We start from the raw sequence: 19,194 nt of genomic DNA on the forward strand, positions 1-19,194 counted from the left end.
CATGTATATTAAGCACGTTCAGAAACATTGTCATTGAACAGATCTCAGAACATGCTTTTGCTACTGAATATTATTATCTTTGAAAGATTTTTCTTGTATTTTTCAGTGAGTTCATTCCTAAATTTAATACTGTACACCCAAAACTGCAACCATCCCTGATGCAAAGTCATCCAGTGCTGCTTTCACTTAGGTCTGATGCTGTCAGTGCTGCTACAGAAAGACTCTCATCAGAGACAGAGCAAACTGTTTAAAGGCTTAGGACATGAGACTGAAGAGCTGCCTCCAGAACTGTTTCAGTTAGAAAGTAATTGTAAAAATGGCTAAAATCGCTTCTCAACCAGTTACAGAGTGTACCAGTAACCACAACATGCAATGCTTGAACAGATCAGGCACTCTCTGATGAAAACTGACAGCGTGGAACAGTATCTCCCCTGGAACAGCTTCCCAGCTACCAGCAGCTTAGAGATTTCCTGAGGTTTGTGTGTGGCTCACACCAAAATGCCTGTAATGTCCATTAGCTTCTGATGGACCTTTCCTTCTTCAAGAGTTACAGGCCCTAGGTAAACACATCCACCATCTTAAGCTACACAGTGTGGAAAACAAAATGTTATTTTGCTTATGTTAAGCCTGATTCCTGATAATAAAACTAGGGGTTACCAGTTGAGAAAACCAGTATTTCTCATTCAACATCTCCGTCCATCTTTTACATCCTCTCCATCAATTTTTTACCCTTAAGGGGACTTTACAGTTTCTTTGAAGAGACCCTGAGCTTTCCAAATGTATTTCTACTGCATTCTTTGTGATATTAAAATGAGAAGAAACAAATGGAAGAGAATAGGCACACTGTGGTCAACAGCTACATTAGAGTGTTCCATTCACTAACACTTCCTGGGGAATAGTTAAAATATATTCCTTGAGCAATGATACTTTGTATCATCAGTTAAGACATATTAATAGTTAAAAGGTGGATTCTGTACCGGCTTCATACAATAGAACACAATTTTCCCTAAGTCCACATCATTCCACAAGAGCTACCTTGTATCATCTGTTTTAAACAGCACATACTCCCTTCCTCCACTTTGGGTGGCTGGTCTGTGTTCATCTCCATTTTACTGAATATAATCCATTTTCCACTTCTGAGAAATGCCTGGGCTGCACTTGGTCTTGTTGGCTACCACTACAGATTAGTTCAGACTACCTGAATTTAGAACAATTTTATCTTTTCCCTTTATTTTCTCAGAATAAACAGTTAAAATCCTTACTTTCCTCTGACAGTCAGGTCACCATAATTTAGTATCTCTGATAGCTTAAATTAACAGCCATAGAAGGAACCATGGCAACTGCCCAAGCATGTAACTCAGGCTGCCAGGCTGAGCAAGGGCTGCTCCAAGTGCATCACCATTTAGATTAATATGTTTGAACTTAATCTGATTTAAATTTCCTGAACTTCCAACAGGCCAAGAGTGTGCACAGCAGTGACTGCTCTGGCTACATTACAACTTGATGCTGCCCACAAGCTTTTTAACGTAGACTAAGCATATTTTTTTTTTTTGTCCTCGAAGGTTTCAACTTCCACAACAAGCAGTATGTGAAAGAATGCCTTTTCTCATATTTATGGACTTTCCTTCTTATTATCAGCATAAATAGGAAGGTTTGCTTTTGCTCTGCTGGAATTGACATTGAAAAGAACATCCTAAAATTAGCTCTCATGCTTTTTTAGCTCATCTTCTCCCAAAGAGAAAGTATTATTATCCTTCCCTTTTCTCCAGTATTTATGTGCCCAAAGCCAAACATTCAGGGAATAAACTCCATCACAATAATATGACAAAACATAACTGGACATAACTGTAAATCTGATAGGTAGTGAAATTACAAAGAATCTTCTTAAAAAAACTGGTACACAGTATTTTTATATTTATTAGCCTAAGATGGAGTTGAGTTTACAGATAGAAGCCATTTCTGCATTGCAATTTCATTTTTTCTTTTGGTACTGAAGACAAATGTTTTCCCCAACAAGTCATAATATCAGCAATTCCCATGAAGCAGCTAACCCAGCTGGAAATTCCTAGGCATACAGAAAAATCAAGGTAGGTGGTCACTTAAGGTTCTCACAATTGATCTTCACTGGCAGTTAAAATAATCAAATTTAACTACAAGTAACAGCTGGGCCGAGAGGCAAAATCAGGTAATTTCCCCAAAACCTCTCTGGGTCTTCAGTGACAAGTTTTAAAGCCATGGGTAAATCTAAATTTTGCAAACCTTGTGCTTTAATAACAGAACATGGGCAAATGAGTTTTTGAAAATTACCAGCCTTAACAAATAAAGGGAAGGGTCCTAAAATTAAAGAATATATTAAGGTCATATATGGACCTATTTACCGTAAAATGATTTGTATTCTGTATGATTCCCCTCTTCCAAAAATGCAAGAAGAAATGGCATTCAGTTTTAATTTAAGAAGTCAGCATATTCAGAAACAGGCTGCTCTCACACCTCTCTGGTTTTAACAGGTTTGTTAAAGGTCGTGTTCCTTTCTCAGTTGTATCAGTACTGGCACCAAATTAAAATAATGCTTTATTTCTAGAAATTTGCAAGTCCACAAGAAGAGTACACAATTAAAATGTTTTAATTCTAACTTCCATCTGAAAGTCCCTCCATCAGAAGATGATGCAGGACAGTGCAGAGGACGAAAACAGAAGTTGGTCACTCTCACACCCAAGATCTGTGTAGAATCTGACAATGGGGGAATAAGAGCTACTCGACACTTTAAAGCATCTAAATCTGCAACCACTCTGAGCAGAAGCAGTTCTGCTGAGCATAGAAATCTTCAGCATCGTGCTTAGAATTCAAACAATAAAGCTATTTGAGATTCTTCTAGAGGAAATCTAGTATATGTGAATGCACTCTCACAGAGCCCTTTTCAGTCACTCCAAGCCCACACAGTCTGCACTATGAGAACGAACCAACCCAAGCCCCGTGCTGCTGCAGGACTCACCCGGACGAGCGCGTCGTCAATGATGTGATCACGTCTCACTTTCAGTCGCAAATAGGGGTTGAGCTGTTGCCCTTGGACTAAGCTGTAGAGCACAGTTATGCGTCTTTCACTGTACATCCGGATCCTATTGTCATAATACAATCCCAGATTCTTGGTAACAGCATTCAATATGAAGGGACAGGTCATAAATGAGAATTTATTCTCTGTTTCTACTTTGAAGAAAGTGTAGTCTTTGTCCATTTCTAGAACATCATTCAGTGGTTCATTAATAAATTCTTCAAAAGGGATAAGTGGTTTTCTGCAATCTATAGTTTTAACACCAAGTTCAGTTTCCAGTGGGTCCACTCGAGGACCTTTTTTATTTCTTCTTTCCTCACCCAAAAGCTCTTGAAGAGTTAGTTCACTTGATTCTGGGATGGGTTCTTCATCTTCCTCTTCATTATGATCTGTATCCACATCCCCTCCTACTACATTTGCATAGTAAACCATTTTCAAGCACTTTGAAGCAGCAACAACAGCATCATCATCATTCACTAGGTTACGACTATTGAACTCGTTGCTTATGACTTTGTAAGTAATAAGCTGCTGAAATGTTTCCATCATTCTCCGAATTTGATCTGCTCTGTACTTAGACCACAATCTGACCAGTTTTGCTTGAGCTGCAAGGGGTAGTTTGCTCATTGCTTTGCAAAACAACGGTAGAGCCATTTCCAGATATTCTGGGCTATGAAGATTGCCATTCTCCATTACAATAATAAACAAATTCAGATAGTTAGGATCCCGAGAGTACACATTATGGTAAGTCAAGTCACATTCCACATTAGGTGACAAGTACACAAGTGCATTTAAAAAGGCAGTTTCTATTTTTTCATTAGAAAGTAACCTATCATAGACCCGTCTGACTGCTTCAATATCTACAGACACTTCATCTGGGCCTAGTTTTTGGAGGTTATTATCTCCCTGTGTGTTATCACCTATTCTTGATGATGAAGATGATGATGCACCAGAATCCTCTTCCATAGCAGCAGCCGAACAGGCAGCTTTTTCCTTTTCATCTTCATCTTTGTCTTCATCCTTTCCTTGAAGAGACTTGAGCTCCTCCTTGGTGTGCTGCTTGGTTTTTCGGAAACTCTGCACCAGTGCTTCAGCACTTGAAAACACTCTCCCAATCACCCGGATTAAAGGGGAATAATCCTCTTTTTCTCGACATAGTTCAAGAATTTCATATATCTTGTCTTCTGTTAGAAAAGTCACATCTATAAAAAGATAAAGATATTAGTTTTATTTAGATAAAAATCAAAAAGATAAAATACTTCTGTGGTTTGCCCAAGAAATCTGTGTGTCATATCACCATTAAAACTGCAAAAACAGTGTAAGTGCTGAATGTCAAGACAGATCACGATTTCATTCACTGACTTTGTAAAATATTTTATTCATGGATGTCAATCAGAGAATGTGCACAATGGTGAAACTGTTTTGCAGCCAATTAATTACATTTGGTAGTTAACAGTACTGTATTGTCTAAGCAAGTGCAATCAGTAAGAGGTTTAAACCTCAAAAGACTTAATGAATACGGCTGTGACAACAGTCTTCTGGTAAATCTGCACAGTTAATGTGTAAGTCATTAAACTAAACAAACTGGACTGTATCAATCTTTTTTCAAACCAGACCTTGAAGAAAAGACTCATTCACTTGTTTTGTTGTATGTTAGCAGGAATATAAGATTTCTTATTTCTCTTTTTAATGCTTTCTGCAACTGTTTTTAGACTAAATTGATGGCTGAAAACCCTCCCAAAACCCTCAATACATGCTCTGAAATTTATGCTGCCTTCTAAATTACACATACAGCATGGCATGTAGATTATCTCTTTGCATGTTAGGCCTCACTAAGATAAGCAACTTGGGTATACTCATCAACATGCTACTCAGATGAACAAGATGATCTACATATATCATCTGCTCCAAATACCTGTCTGTTCTCCCTCTCCCCAAACTCCTGATACAAAGTAAGTAATTTGAAGGGTCCATTTGTTACTTGAAATCTTAATTTTTCTTTAGAAAAAAGAAAGAAAACATTATTTACAGCTTTCTATGTTACTTTTCAAACAGAACCCACAGATGCTTTCACATTGAGTGATGATTTACAGTAGGATTACCACACGATCAGATCCTGAAAAGATATTTTAGTTTAAGCAGATTCTTCTGAACTGACACATAATTTAGAACTAAAACAGAATCTGTTTAATAGCATCTCTAGAGATCTAGAAAACATCTCAGAACTGTATTTACTAACCATGCTAGAACTACCTACCTCTGCAGAAAATGTATCATTTTAATAAAGACATTTAATAAAATGCTTAATAAAGATGTTGCACACTAAAATATTTTGAAATGCAAACACCTACACTGATACTCATTCCAAGAAGTCATTAAATTAAAAATACAAATTAGACAATGCAAAGACAGACAACCTATGGACTTTCACAGAACCCCAAGCCACTCTTAGAGCACATATAACACAGGAAAGGGTTAAGTTTATGTCTAAGCTTAGATTGATTTCCAAGCTGAAGACACTGACAAGCTCAAAACTAAAATCCATCCTGTTAAAAAAACAGCTCTACTGAAAAACATTATGAAAGGATTCAAGCTTAGTGCAACATCTATTTTTACCTGCTGCAGTGCAAGCTCAGGAAGCAAAACTTGTCCTAAAAGAAGTCTTTAATTTTCTTGTGTTAAGAGAAATTTATCTGCTGATACAGATGATATTCCATGACACAACTCCTCAAAATGAGTACCACAGTCTCAGATTTCATTGACTCTGGACCACAGACATTATTCATAGCATAAAAATTATCAGCACAAGTTGACAATTTTACAATATAACAAATTTCAGATTTCCATACTTAAACAGGAATTCCTCATTGGCTCTTTTAAAGGTTTTACTATTTCAGGAACTCCAGAAAAGTAATTTAAGTAATTATTTCTGAAGGATATTTCTTTCAATTTATTTAGAACTTTCGATCCTATATCGAGCATAAAAGCAAGCTATACATTCTTTTCCTTGGTTTTGCTAAACTTTGCTGCAGATTTCCCAGTAACTCTTGTAGCAGATAGACCTTAAAAAGATTCAGAGTACTAAATTCCTTAGACATCACCCAAATCCAAAGGTAACTAAGCCTCAGATGAGGTTTTAGAATGCATTAAAGCCCTCTGCCTATACAGCTACAAAGAAAGGTCAATACTTGTGATGCTCCAAGAGAGGAAGTCTGAGTCACTGCTGTAGCCAACAGACTGTCTCTGGAGGTAGGTTGAGAAGACTCGTGTACCTGCCTTGGGGAGAGGGGATGGTTAGACAGAATAAGGAAAATTCTGTAGCTGAAAAGCGCCATGAAAAATAAAAAAATATCAAGAGACAAATCACAAAACAGATTTAATGTGCCTCTTGCTCATCTAATACTACATTGCCTTCCATTTCCCCTTCCTAGTGTTTGCTTCTCTGCTTATTCAGATCATAAATAATTTGGGTACAAATTTATCCTTGCATCAGATAAAGAAGAAACTGATGTTGCTATTGACTGGAACATCTTGGGTTGCTTATAACACACTACTATGTTTTATTGTGAATTCGGTAGGGTTTTTTAAATCTTTGCTGTAAACAATTTCACCTTCTTTAGCTAAAATAAATGAATCTGGACTTGTGTTTATACCACTTTTTGCTAGAATACTTAAAGGTGGTCTGCTCAAAGGTTAAAAACCATTTGGCCTAGTTTCTGGACGTCTTTGCATCATGGGTTTTAGTGACAACTGATGTTTTTCAATTAGCATGTATTTACTGTTAGAAATAGTTTGAGAAGCTAAACAGAAGTTAGAAAACATATACAGAACAGTATTTTCTTTTACACTGGCTTAAAAATAACTGTGCTGAAACATTTTTTAGCTTAGTGGATGTATTGTCTATCACCCACTGCAATATTTTTTTCACCTGTTAAGTTTCTTAACTGAGAATCTGGACTTAGAAGTATAACTTTGATAATTTATTAACTGCAGAATAATTAAAAAACTAGCAAAACTGAAACAGTCATACAACAGCACTTCAAGCTTCTCCACATTTCCAAAAATCATTTTTCTTGTAAGACAATAAATGTATGTCGATTTTAACAGAGATGTGGTCAAGATCCAGATTTGGAATCTGTGTTCAGCATTAAAACACCTATTTTTCTGAATCTGTAGTAAAATACTCAGTTGTCTAATACTGTATTTTACTAAAGTCAGCAGAACACCCCTAGAGTGAATTCTGTTGGCTTGTACTTGTGCATAGGAAATGTGTTTTATTCCAGGAAAATTGTAAACATCTTACCTTTAAAGTCATCTCTTGGGCCTTGCATTTCCTTCTTGTTCATTTTTCTGTCAGTGCAGGAATTGTTATGGGCACCTTTGGAATTGTTTTCTAGGTAAGCTGAGCTTGTTCCTTTCTTGGAGGGATGAGGATCACAGAGTTTTGCATTAATCTTATAAAGCTCGAGGGCCTTAATGGCTGCTGCATTGTTATCCATACGGAGAAAAGTTGGACAGGAAGCACAAAATTCATTCGTGCAGGCTTCATTTCCACAGCCCTCGGTTAACTGGTGGTAGTAGCGCTCTATTAGATGCTTTGCAGCTGCTCGCTTCCTGTAGCAAACATTCAAACAGTAAGTACAAGGATTAGTGGAGCTTTCACATACAAAGCTCATTCAATAGCATCAGCAAGGCAGAGATTAGTCAGGCACTGAAACACAAGATTTCTGTCAGAGAGAACATATCAGAAGATTTTTTAAAATGCAGGATTCTCATCTTGACAAATGCAAATATATTTAGCACACAATTCAATTTGTGGGTTCTATGTAGGTAAAAGATAAATCCTGTTTATGCAGTTTTTAGCTTTACATGGTAGTGCTACGGTGTAGACAATCTTGCATAGTTCTGAACAATCTCAACTGTCGATAAAAAAGAGAGCAATCTGGATGCAAAACAAGGCTGAAACAGAACTGCATGTTGCACAGGTGTTGAATCTAATACATAGTACTGAGGAATGGTTGCCACTGACATATGAAAGAGGCATCAAACACAAACAATTCAGACATTTATTCAGCAATACTATTAACACTACACTATTTTACCCATTTTAACAAGCTTCCAGGTGATTAAATTACCATATTTAGTCTATTTAAATCCATACAAAAATATTCCTTGATTAATTAAATTAATGATAAAAACGTAATTACAGATGAGCTCAAGGCTGGATTATTCCTCAGCTTAAATAAATCATATGGTTGTCTAAATAAAAGAAAAAAAATCCCCAAAAGTGTTAGCTGCCAAATCCTTCAGTTTCTCCTGCTATTATAGGTGGCAAGTATGCATTCTGAAAAATCACAGCTGTATTGCTGTACGAGTCTAGTACTCAGTACTATATATAAGCGCAAAAGAAAATATAACTGCCTTATTAATAAGGTCACAGACTTCTACAGAAACATGCAAATAGTAAAGAAATCACTGGAAAATTGCAGGTAACCAGGACATAAGCAGCGGCATGCAGCACCAAGAGCACCATGTTTGACCACATTTCAGAAAGAAACCCCCAAGCCTCAACTTCATTTAAGACAGTAAGTTATTAATGAAAACCACCAACTATGAAAGATTTTAAACATTTTGACTAGATTTAACACACAGACCTTTTACAGAACTTTAGTGACACAGTACTATAAAGATTAGAGCATCACAAATTCTGACATTAACTTAAAACTGCCTTTCCTGATGTTGACGCATGCACAGAACAAGTATTTCAGAACTGAAGTGCTAGACCCACTGGTACTACTCAGCACTTGCTGCACCTTGCTGTTAATAATGGCTGATTAAAGAGCAGTTTCAATGCAGCTACTTTAAAAGCAAAAATGTTCTGAGAGTGACTACTGAGGTGTGTATTACTCAGCAATAAGCCCTCTGCTTCTTTCTTTTCACCCTTTAAGGTCTCATGATCCCAGAGAAGAAAATATCTTACAAGGGAAACAATTACTTTGATGTCTACCTGAGTTTTCAAATGCTCCAGTATGTTCCAAGGAAAATAAAACAAAGAAAAAACCCACCAAGGAGAAAGGTTTCCCCAGCACTTTGACATGGATACGGGAGGAAAAAGGAGTATGAGCAATACCATTAAAACCGTCACTGTGTTACAGGGAATAGCTATATTCTAATCTAAGGGAAGAGATCTGGCCTCTCACATTTTTTATATGTAGACTTAGGAAAATCTGCCACTCTCCATGTACATCTAAAAATAAGTGTTTTTTTTAAATCTTGTCTTTCATATTTCAGTCATTAGTATAGAGGCTTTAAGAAAAACCACCCAAACCACCCCCCCGCCAAGAAACAGCATTTTAATACAACTTGGATCAGTAAATTATTTCAGAGACAACTACGTCTGAATGCAAAATTTTGTGCTTTGATCATTCTTGACTTTCAATCATTCCAGACCTCCAGATTTAAATGTGAAATATTATCATTTGTAAGCAGGTTAACTATTTAATATTAAATTTGGAAAAGGCCAAATTTTTACACCTGAGCTGTGGCCGCCAATACGCACAACCTTTCTGGCTCACACATCTAGTTTGAATAAAGTTAGATCAATGTATAAACACTGATACATTAACAACACATTTTATAATTTTAAACAACACTCCACTTTAATCAGGTCATGTCTGAGATGGCCACAGATAAAGCTAAGACTTGTAAGACAAACAAGCTTAGACTTGCCTCTAACAGTTAACTTCTTAAGGATTCACTATATTTTTTGCTTTTAGTTTTTAGCTACCAATTACTTCTCAAATTTTGCCAGGCCTACAATAAGGCTTGTACAAATAAGTTTGTACAAATACTTTCATTTTGACTTGTGTTTGGAGATTTGCTGACTCAAGTTCTCTGAAACTCTATTACAGACAAAGGTCTGACTGAAGGTTGTATTTTTATTTTTTTTTAATCAAGTATAGAAGCAAACAACATGGTGTACAACAGTACTAGACACAGCAGTATTAGAATTTCATAGAATATCATTAGTTAAAAGTGACCCACAAGGATCTTCAAAGTTTAACTTCTGGCCCTGCACAGAACCATCATCAAAAATTACACCATGTGCCTAACAAACGCTTCTCGAACTCAAGCCTGGTGCTGTGACCACTTCACTGGGGAGCCTGTTCCAATGCCCAACCACTCTCTAGGTGAAGAACTTTTTCCTCATATCCGACCTAAACCTTCCCTGACAGTTTCATGCCATTCCCTCAGGTCCTGTCACCTCAGAGAAGAGAGATCAGTGTCGGCCCCTCTGCTTCCCATCAGGAAGCTGTAAGGTCTCGATGAGGTCTTCCCTCAATGTCCCTCTCCAGGCTGAACAGACCAAGTGACCTCAGCCACTCCTCATACGGCTTCCCCTCAAGGCCCTTCACCATCTCTGTAGCCTTCCTTCAGATGGTCTCTAATAGCTTTGTATCTTTCTCATATTGCAATACCCAAAACTGCACACAGTGTTCAAGGTGAGGATACCCCAGTGCCAAGCAGAGTGGGAATATCCCCTCCCCTGCCTGGCTGAGGATGCTGTGCCTGATGCACCCCAGGACAGGGTTTGGCCCTTTGGGATGCCAGGGCATTGCTGACTCATGTTCAACTTGCCACTAACCAGGAACCCCAGGGGCCTTTCTGTGATGCAGGTCTCAGGAGCACCTGTATTTGCTGAACTTCATATAGCTGGTGATTGCCCAACCCTCTAATTTGATAAGTTCCCTCTGCATGACCTGGCTGCCTTCCAGGGAGTCAACAGCACCTCCCAATTTAGTATCACTGGCAAATCTACTTTGTATACCTTCCAGAGCTACGTTCAAGTCCTCTATGAAGATGTTGAGGCGGGACAAGGATTGAGCCCTGTGGAACTCCACTAGTGACAGGTCACCAGTCTGTGTTGCCCCATTTACTGCAACCCTGTGTGCCTAACTTATGAGCAAGATGCTCACCCCTCACATGATGTATTTATCCAGTTGTGTGCTGGATATTTTGTCCAGAAGGATACTGTGAGACAGCACTGAAAGCTTTACGGAAATCCAAAAAGATGACATCAACTGTCTTCCCTTGATCAACTAGACAGGTTATCCTGACATAAAAAGAAATTAGGTTTGACATGAACCCACGCTCACTGTGACTGATATCTGCAGTGTTTTTCAATATGAAAAACATGTTTTTCATTATGTCCTTCAGATGTTTTTCAATAACTCCCAGAATAGTCTTGTCCATAATTTCACCAGGCACTGACGTGAGACTGACAGTCCTGTAGTTTTCAGGGTCATTCTTCCTGGCCTTCTTGAATATTGGGCTAACATCAGCCAGTGTCCAGCTGACTGAGACCTCTCCAGATTCCCAAGATCATTGAAAAATCCTTGAGAGAGGCCCTGAGATGACATCAGGCATCTCTGAGTATTCTTGTATGAGTTCTGTAAGGCCCCATAAACTTACAGGGACCCAGCTGAATCCTCCCCTCTCTCCTTGGAAGCTACTCCACAGGCTTTTCACATTACCTCAGACAAATGATTTAGGTAAATAAACAGAATAAATAAATTTAAGTGAGGATATAGACCTCATAGAGAAGAGTATTCACCAAGCCTTCCACAAGAGCTACCCTTACTGAGGTTCATCAATAAAAAAACTTACCGAAAATGTAATTCTGAGTAAATCAGTGCATGATTTTACAAAACAGACCTTCCATACTTCATTTCCACTGGTGTACTTCAGGTATTATTATCACTGCTCATTGCCAAAAGCCCCCATTTCCTGTTTCTACATTATTCAGCAAAAGAACTTGTATCATACTCTCTTGCATTGTCCAAAAGTGAAAACTTGATCTCTTTCTACATTCCCCTGCTTATTTAGTATGCTGAAAACTGAAGTTCTTGGCCTGAGGCATTAAAACTGGTTCATCAAGCAAAGTAACATAAAACCACCCTCTATTCTTAGCTCACACTACACCCATGAAGACCGCAGCTCCCTTAAAGTTCCTATAAAGGGATCTGGTGAAGAGCAACTGGTCCCTTAGAAAACTCAAGGCCTAGTTCACTGTACACAGTTACTGTTGTAGCTTAGGCTGTAGTGACTGACTTGCATATACATTTCCAAATACTTATTGTTGTCACACCTATGAAAATGCACCGGTGTGGCTGCAATTGTAAACATTCCACAGACATTATACAGGAATATCCTTATGACTGAAGGATAACTTCCCACTCAGTGGGCCTTGTATAACCTCCTCAAGCAATATGCATTGCTTCAGTGAGGAGGAGAGGTACTTAAAATAGACACCCAACTTCCTTCCTTTAAGTCCAACAATTTCACAAGCACACTTTTCTGTTTAAAATGAAATTAGCATTCACTGACTTAGTTTGTAGTAGTTACAGAAAAAAGAATTGCCTTTAGGCTTTCCATACATTCTTTAGCTAATAAAAAGCCAGATAATAAGTACTTTGCATTTGTAATTTAAATGGTGCCATAACTGTGGAGAACCAGGAGAAACACGTACCACCAAGCCAAAGGTGAATTGCACTGCATTTTCTGAAGTAATTTTTGGATGTCTAAAACCTGTAAAAAACAAGGACTGAGTGTACTGGTTCAAAAGTTCCTATGAAACAGAATGTAATTTGTGTTTCTTGAACACCTTAAACTACATACAGAGAAATACTATGTAAAGGAATCTCTTCCTACAGAGAAAATTAGAGGTTTAAACATTAAAGGAATTTTTGAAAGATTTGAAGCATGTAATAATTTAAAATCCACCTAAAAAGCATTTACATTCAAGCTTACATTTACATTCAAAATGTGCCTGAAGTTTAAAATATCTGCAAAACTGCAAATTTTTTGCTCGAAGTTTACCTAAATTTTAGAAATACATGTGGATGTTTCATACTTGTACAGAAATACCAGCATGAAATAACACACTTCTGAATGGTTTCTACTAAGGATACAATAAATGTTATATTATTTTTACACATTAATCTCACATTGGACAGAAGCGTTGATCTGCTGGAGAGCAGGAAGCGATCTGGACAGGCTGGATTGATTGGGCCAAAGCCAATAGCATGAGGTTTAACGTGGTCAAGAGTCAGGTCCTGCACTTGGGTCACAACAGCCCAGTGCAGTGCTACAGGCTGGAGCAGAGTGGCTGGGAAGCTGCCCAGGGGAGGAGGAAGCTGGAGGTGTGGTCCACAGCAGCTGAATATGAGCCAGTGTGTGCCCAGGTGGCCAAGAAGGCCAATGGTGACCTGGTCTGTATCAGCAATAGTGTGGCCAGCAAGCTGTGATCTCCCTGTTCTTGGACTTGAATCCCATGTCCAGTTTTGGGCCACTCACTGCAAGGAAGACATTGATGTGCTGGAGTGTGTCCAGAATAGGGCAATGGAGCTGGTGAAGGGTCTGGAGCACAAGTCTTACAAAGAGCAGCTGATAGAGCTGGGGGTGTTTAGCCTGGACAAAAGGAGGGTCAAAAGTGACCCTATCACTCTCTACAACCATCTGAAAGGAGGCTGTAGCCAGGTGAGGGTTGGCCTCTTTTCCCAGGCAAGAGGACAAGAAGAAGATGGCATCAAGCTGTATCAAGCTGTGCCAGGGGAAGTTCAGGCTGAACATCAAAAAAAAAAAAAAAAAAAAAAAAAAAAAAAAAAAAAAAAAAAAAAAAAAATCTTCACTGTCAAGCTTTGGAATGGGCAGCCCACAGAGGTGGTGGAGTCACCATCCCTGCCTGTAAGTGCTCAAGAAATGACTGAACTTGGCACTTGGTGTGATGGTCTAGTTGATAAGGTGGTAACTGGTCAAGGGTTGGACTCAATGATCTCGGAGCTCCTTTTCCAGCCTTGATGATTCTATGACTGTTCCAAGATGGCTAATTAAATGGAAATCTACAACAGCCTGTTTTCCAATGGCTATTAGGAATTTAGAAGTGCCAAAATGTTCACAAGCCATTTTCTGAACACACACACAAAAAGTCCCAAACCCCAAAAAGGAAAAAAAAAAAATCAAAAACCCCCCTAACATCCATAAAAGTGTTAATATGCATGGCAACTATGTTTGTCTGCCGGGCAAGAAAAAACACAAGAGGTTTTTTAGTACTAATAGCAAAACAATAGATGTGTTAACATGGGCATAGAGACACATCTGTAACTTTGGAAACAAGATGACCAGCATATCAAAAAACTGTTAAAGAAGGTGTTGCAGATAGTCATCTTTATAAAGTTAAGTATTACTTTGTGCATGTTTCAGCTTCAAACCCTGCACACTGGTTTTCCTGCTTCTGTTTAGCTGAGTAAGAACAGCAGTAAAGCTAGAAAAGACAAGCTTCCAGTAACAGCACTGCCCACACAGAGCTTTTTGAAGAGCCCTGCACACTAAACTGCCAAACACTCCACCCACAGTTAGAGCTCAGCCCTTTGTTCCAGCAGTGCTGTAACACCTTTTGCCTGCCTCAGCCTCTGGAACCACAGCAAACGTGCATCTGGCAAATGTGCATTTGTGTGGAGCTTGCATTTTTCCAACTCCATTCTTTCCAGTGTGGTGGACACCAATAGCAGGGGCGGATTGTAAGCCCCCCTTGGACCACACTGGCTTAACCCAAGGGACCTCCCTTCCCACCGTGTATTCTAGATCCACTGTGCCTCTGGGAAAATCATGTGCTGACAAAGGCATGGCACTTCCTCAGGAAGGGCAACCCTGAGAACAGAAGGTCTGTCCTGGCTATATGGAGCAATACAGGAAGACAGAGAGAAGGACTGAAGAACACAGTCAGCATGTATCTTGCACTCTTGTTTCAGAAAAATTGCCTTGCTACAGTCCTATTAAAAAACAGAAAAGAGTTGCAAAGAATCCAATCCTCAAAAGCAGAGAGAAAGAAAAATGAATGCACAGAAAGCCGTATGAAGACAGGCATACCTTTGCCTTGATATGTGACACCATAAAATAGAGTGAAAATACATGAACAGATAAGAAGTTATTGTTAAACAATCAAGTTATGTAACTTAGTGCTAAAGAGGTTTTAAGAAAGTTATATTAATTGAAGTAGAAAGTCAATGGAGATACATGACAGGAGCAGACATAAGATGCTGACTGTAACAATTCTAAGACCTGAAGGAGTGCTAAGATAAAAAGACTTTGAGCAAACTCTTAACTCTGAGCTAGCACCAAGATGTTCATCACATGGAGACCCAGAATTTGAAACGCCTGGGATAAGCAAGACTTACACATGGAAAGACTTAGCTGTGTAAGAATCTGAATATTTTCTTTAAATTTCTTTTCATTCACAAATGTGAAACATACAGAACTATGCTCTTGGTATAGCTTTTTATATAAAGCTTTTCAATTCAAAAGATGGAAATAAATAAAGCAATTATATCAGCCAACCAGAGCAAAACCAATCATTCACTGTACAAACAAAAAACCACTTGCTTTAGTCCCCACATTTACTAATGAATTTTAGGCATGTAAATAACACAGTAACTATTTTAGCAACACAGCAGGCTTGCAGGTCACAACTCTACCACTCAACCTGCCATTCCACCTTAAGTGGCAAGAGAAGTTATGCAGCAGGATTGCAAAAATTCTCTGTAACAGGTGTAGTACACATCACATTATGATAAAGTTTAAAAAACATTTAGTTTTGCAAATATACTGTATAACTACTAGTCAAATATGTGAATTTCTACGGCTTGACTGGCTCACATTTATTTTAGACAGATAGCTAAAATTTATGAAGTCAGGGCCACTCTGATCACTGGTCTACATAAAAAAGAAAAAGTATTCAGCTATAACACAGAAAAACTTACTACAGTAAATTATTTTTTTTATGTTCGGTTTTAAGGAAGATAAATCATACACACACAAGAATTGTCAAACTTCTAGAAGGAAAAAGTTTTACTGCCTTTTCCTTTTGATTTATCCTAGGTCTTTAAAATCTTTGTTTCACCCCAGTCTAGGTGAGTGTTGCTGATACATCTTTGCTTAAAATGCATAAAACCCAGTAACCCAACTGATAACATCTAGAGTGGGCTATAGCCAGGCTGCAGCCTTATTTCCTGTTTGGCTAGGCCAAGGAAACAAAAGGACACAACTCAACTTGCTGCAGGAACAATAAACCACAATGCAGCATGGGCCACTAGAAGAGCAGGAGTAAGAGACCACGGCAGGGCTTTTGCTCTGTGACCTCTAATGCAGCAACATGCGGACTCCATGTAGCAACAGGCAGTCACCTCTCAGGGCAGGATCCCTGCAACCTTCACTCCTAAGAAAGCATCTGGACAGCACTTCTGTAGCAGATGGTATGAGTGAGGGAAAGGAAATGTTATATCAGGAAAATTGCTTCTCCTAGTGCAAGAAAAGGCTTCACTAAACTGAATTGCTAATAACATCAGAAAAGCCCTCTCTGTTTCCTCCTCCTCATTTCTTAGGTATACAGTCCAATGTGGGGGGGCTCACTGCAGTTTTGCTCCTCCTTAAGTGGGGCAGTTACACCAGAGAAGTCCTTGAGCAATTCCCACTATGTCTCTAGCCTGCAAAACATCTTGAAAATGGCATCCAGCCCACACTATGCAAAATGCTAGACCATTTGGGGGGAAGGCGTGAAGGAGACAGTTTAAGGTCAGAGAAGAAGTTTGTGGCAAAAGAGAAATGAACCCAGATCCTCTGAAGCCTGAGACAGCACACCAACTACTGGGCTACATTCCCTCCATTATTTTGGAACTTGTGCTCTAAGCCAGAAGAGCAGTTGTGGTTTCCTTGTTTGAATTCTATGACAGGACAGTTTGAATAGCTAGAAAAGAATCCTTGTCTGCTAACTTACAGAAGAATAAAGTCTCGAATAACTTCTTTTTTTTTAATGGTCTTCTAATTCCTGCAACCCCTCTGAATTTTAAATTGAAATGAATGTTTCAGCCCACCACAATCTTGATCTTAGTTCATCTTGGCTTGTAACCTAATGAAGACAGACACGAAAAGGTTCAGACCTGTCAGCAAGATGCTCCGTGAATACTGTTGAGTGAAAGAGAGCTGGTTTTCTGTTTCTAGAAGTAACTGGCATATAAATTCACTAAATTAAGTCACAATTTCTTTTTCTTAGTTCAACAATCCATCTGCCAGAACAGATACCAGCAGGTATTGTGCCTTAGTACTGAAGTGTCTTCAAATCCATGCAAGATGTTAGTGAACAGCAGGCAGAAATTACATCCCTACTGTCAAATCTGAATATAGGCTGTAAGATTTCTGACACTGTATTATGTCACCATCTACTGGTTCACATTAAATTAAACCTCTGAACATTCCTTACAACTCATTCACTCTCAAAAAAAAAATTAGTTTCTACAGAGGCTTAAAATTGCAAAAATTGAAAATATTAATCTGGTATTTTCTAAGGTCATTTCACAGTTCTACTCAGATTTTATCTTCTTTTTATTAAGCAGATGCAAGAATGACCGTCATATATGTTCAGAACACTTTTAATCAAGATAATCCAAACTCGTGGACTCATTTACTTACATTCGGCTAGTTTCAATGTTCTCAGAGTGTGGTTCTCCTGGTGATCTGCAAAACCAGATAGAAAACCTTAAGCATTGATTGTTCTTTGACGTCATTACAATATGAAATTATGAAAGATGGAATGCGATGAGTGTATTATTGCCACTAAAAGCATCAACTTTTTGGTACTTGCAGATTTAATTTATCATACTCGAGAATACAGTTTATTACATAAAACATGACAGTATAGTTAAGCCAAATTTCCCTAAGAAGGAGAGCACTTTCTCCCCACTGCTTAAGCAACAGGAGCCATTAAGGAAGAGATCTGCTGGCAGTACTTCCGCATTCAGGCTGCATAGCGCTCCTGTTCTCAGCTAATTCTTCATAACCAGTTCTGTAACCAAAACGTGTACTCAAAGGTTATCAGTGATCAACTGCAACCAGCAAATTCTCAACAGAGCTGGACTCTTAAGGAGTAGCAGCTCAGAAGCAGGGTCCAAAAGAATTGAAAGCAAATCTCGCATTTCTCTCCACCTGAATTCATGGAGCTAATCTCACAGACAGCTTTCCATTTTCTTCAATTCAGCCAAGAGATCAGCCAGTAGTATTCAGTGTTAAGTGTTACTGGCTGGCACAAGCAGCACCTGTGTTTAGCTTGGCAACCCGAATGACTCAATTTACAGAGCAATTCAATGAGTATAGCTCAGTACTAATTTAAAGTAGATTAAATTATAGTTATTTAGCTCCTCCTTATTCCCATCTTCCTTAAGACAGCACTGATTCAACTCTTAACTTTTTTATAGACAGTATTTTTTTTCTCTCTTTGAGGGAGAACTTCCCCCTAGCCAGTGAGTTTGTCGCCAGACAAGCCAGAAGACAAGGCAGTACAAATGCAGCAGTTTTGATTCCCATCATCTTAGGATGCCTTAAAATCAGCCCTCATGGAACTTTTGTGTGGGTACAAACTTTGGTACAGTTGACCAGAACTGCCACGCTGGAAATACTGTGCAAGGAGTGGAAACAGAGCACAGCCATTACAGTAAAACTGCAGCTTAGATGAACAAAAATGTCTTTCATGACAGCTCTAAAAACAGAAGTGAGCTAAAATCTGCAAACAGAACTAACTTTGTAGGTTACACCAGAATCTGCTGGGAGACTTCAGTAAGGATGGCTAAACAGACTTTCCTTAGCTTTACAAGGAAAAAAAAAAATCTTTATTTATAGTAGTGCAATTTCTAAACTTCTCTATTTATTATATAACTATCTATAATATTCTAAATGCTATTGGAAATCTCCATATGTAGCCTGATACATTCCTTTTTTTCCTGTTTCATTTTGCTATTTTACTCATGATTTCTCCTATTAAAGCTTGGACTGGTCTCCAAATTCTCTACTAAAATTTTAGTTCCTTTTCTGAAATACCAGATCTTAACAACTCTTTGGATTCTACTAAACAGACCCAATGCCTAGAAGGCATTTCTGGGAGACAACTTTTAATTCCTAGGCGAGCTGGATACTGTGTGGTGACAGATGAGGCAGAACACAGGAAATTATTTGTTTGTATTTCATTAACTTATAAAATTTAACAGACACTAGGGACAGAATTCTGAACTTCCTATCCAACTAACTGTATACTCATGCTTAAA

At 38.5% G+C, this 19,194-nt stretch overlaps 1 protein-coding gene across 2 annotated transcripts in view; it reads right to left on the bottom strand.

The window, feature by feature from the left end:
• Window positions 1–19,194, bottom strand: part of UBE3A (ubiquitin protein ligase E3A) — a 47,335-nt gene that overhangs the window by 11,976 nt on the left and 16,165 nt on the right. For both annotated transcript variants that reach the window (XM_083854934.1, XM_083854933.1), the window contains 3 exons: window positions 17,570–17,614; window positions 7,350–7,660; window positions 2,993–4,248 (listed from right to left, as the gene is read on the bottom strand). In XM_083854934.1, the coding sequence (XP_083711060.1) occupies window positions 2,993–4,248; window positions 7,350–7,660; window positions 17,570–17,614 (1,612 nt within the window). The remainder of the gene's footprint in view (window positions 1–2,992; window positions 4,249–7,349; window positions 7,661–17,569; window positions 17,615–19,194) is intronic.

This window comes from Zosterops lateralis (genome assembly GCF_965231275.1).
Source record: "Zosterops lateralis genome assembly, chromosome: 2".
Taxonomy (NCBI): Eukaryota; Metazoa; Chordata; class Aves; order Passeriformes; family Zosteropidae; genus Zosterops; species Zosterops lateralis.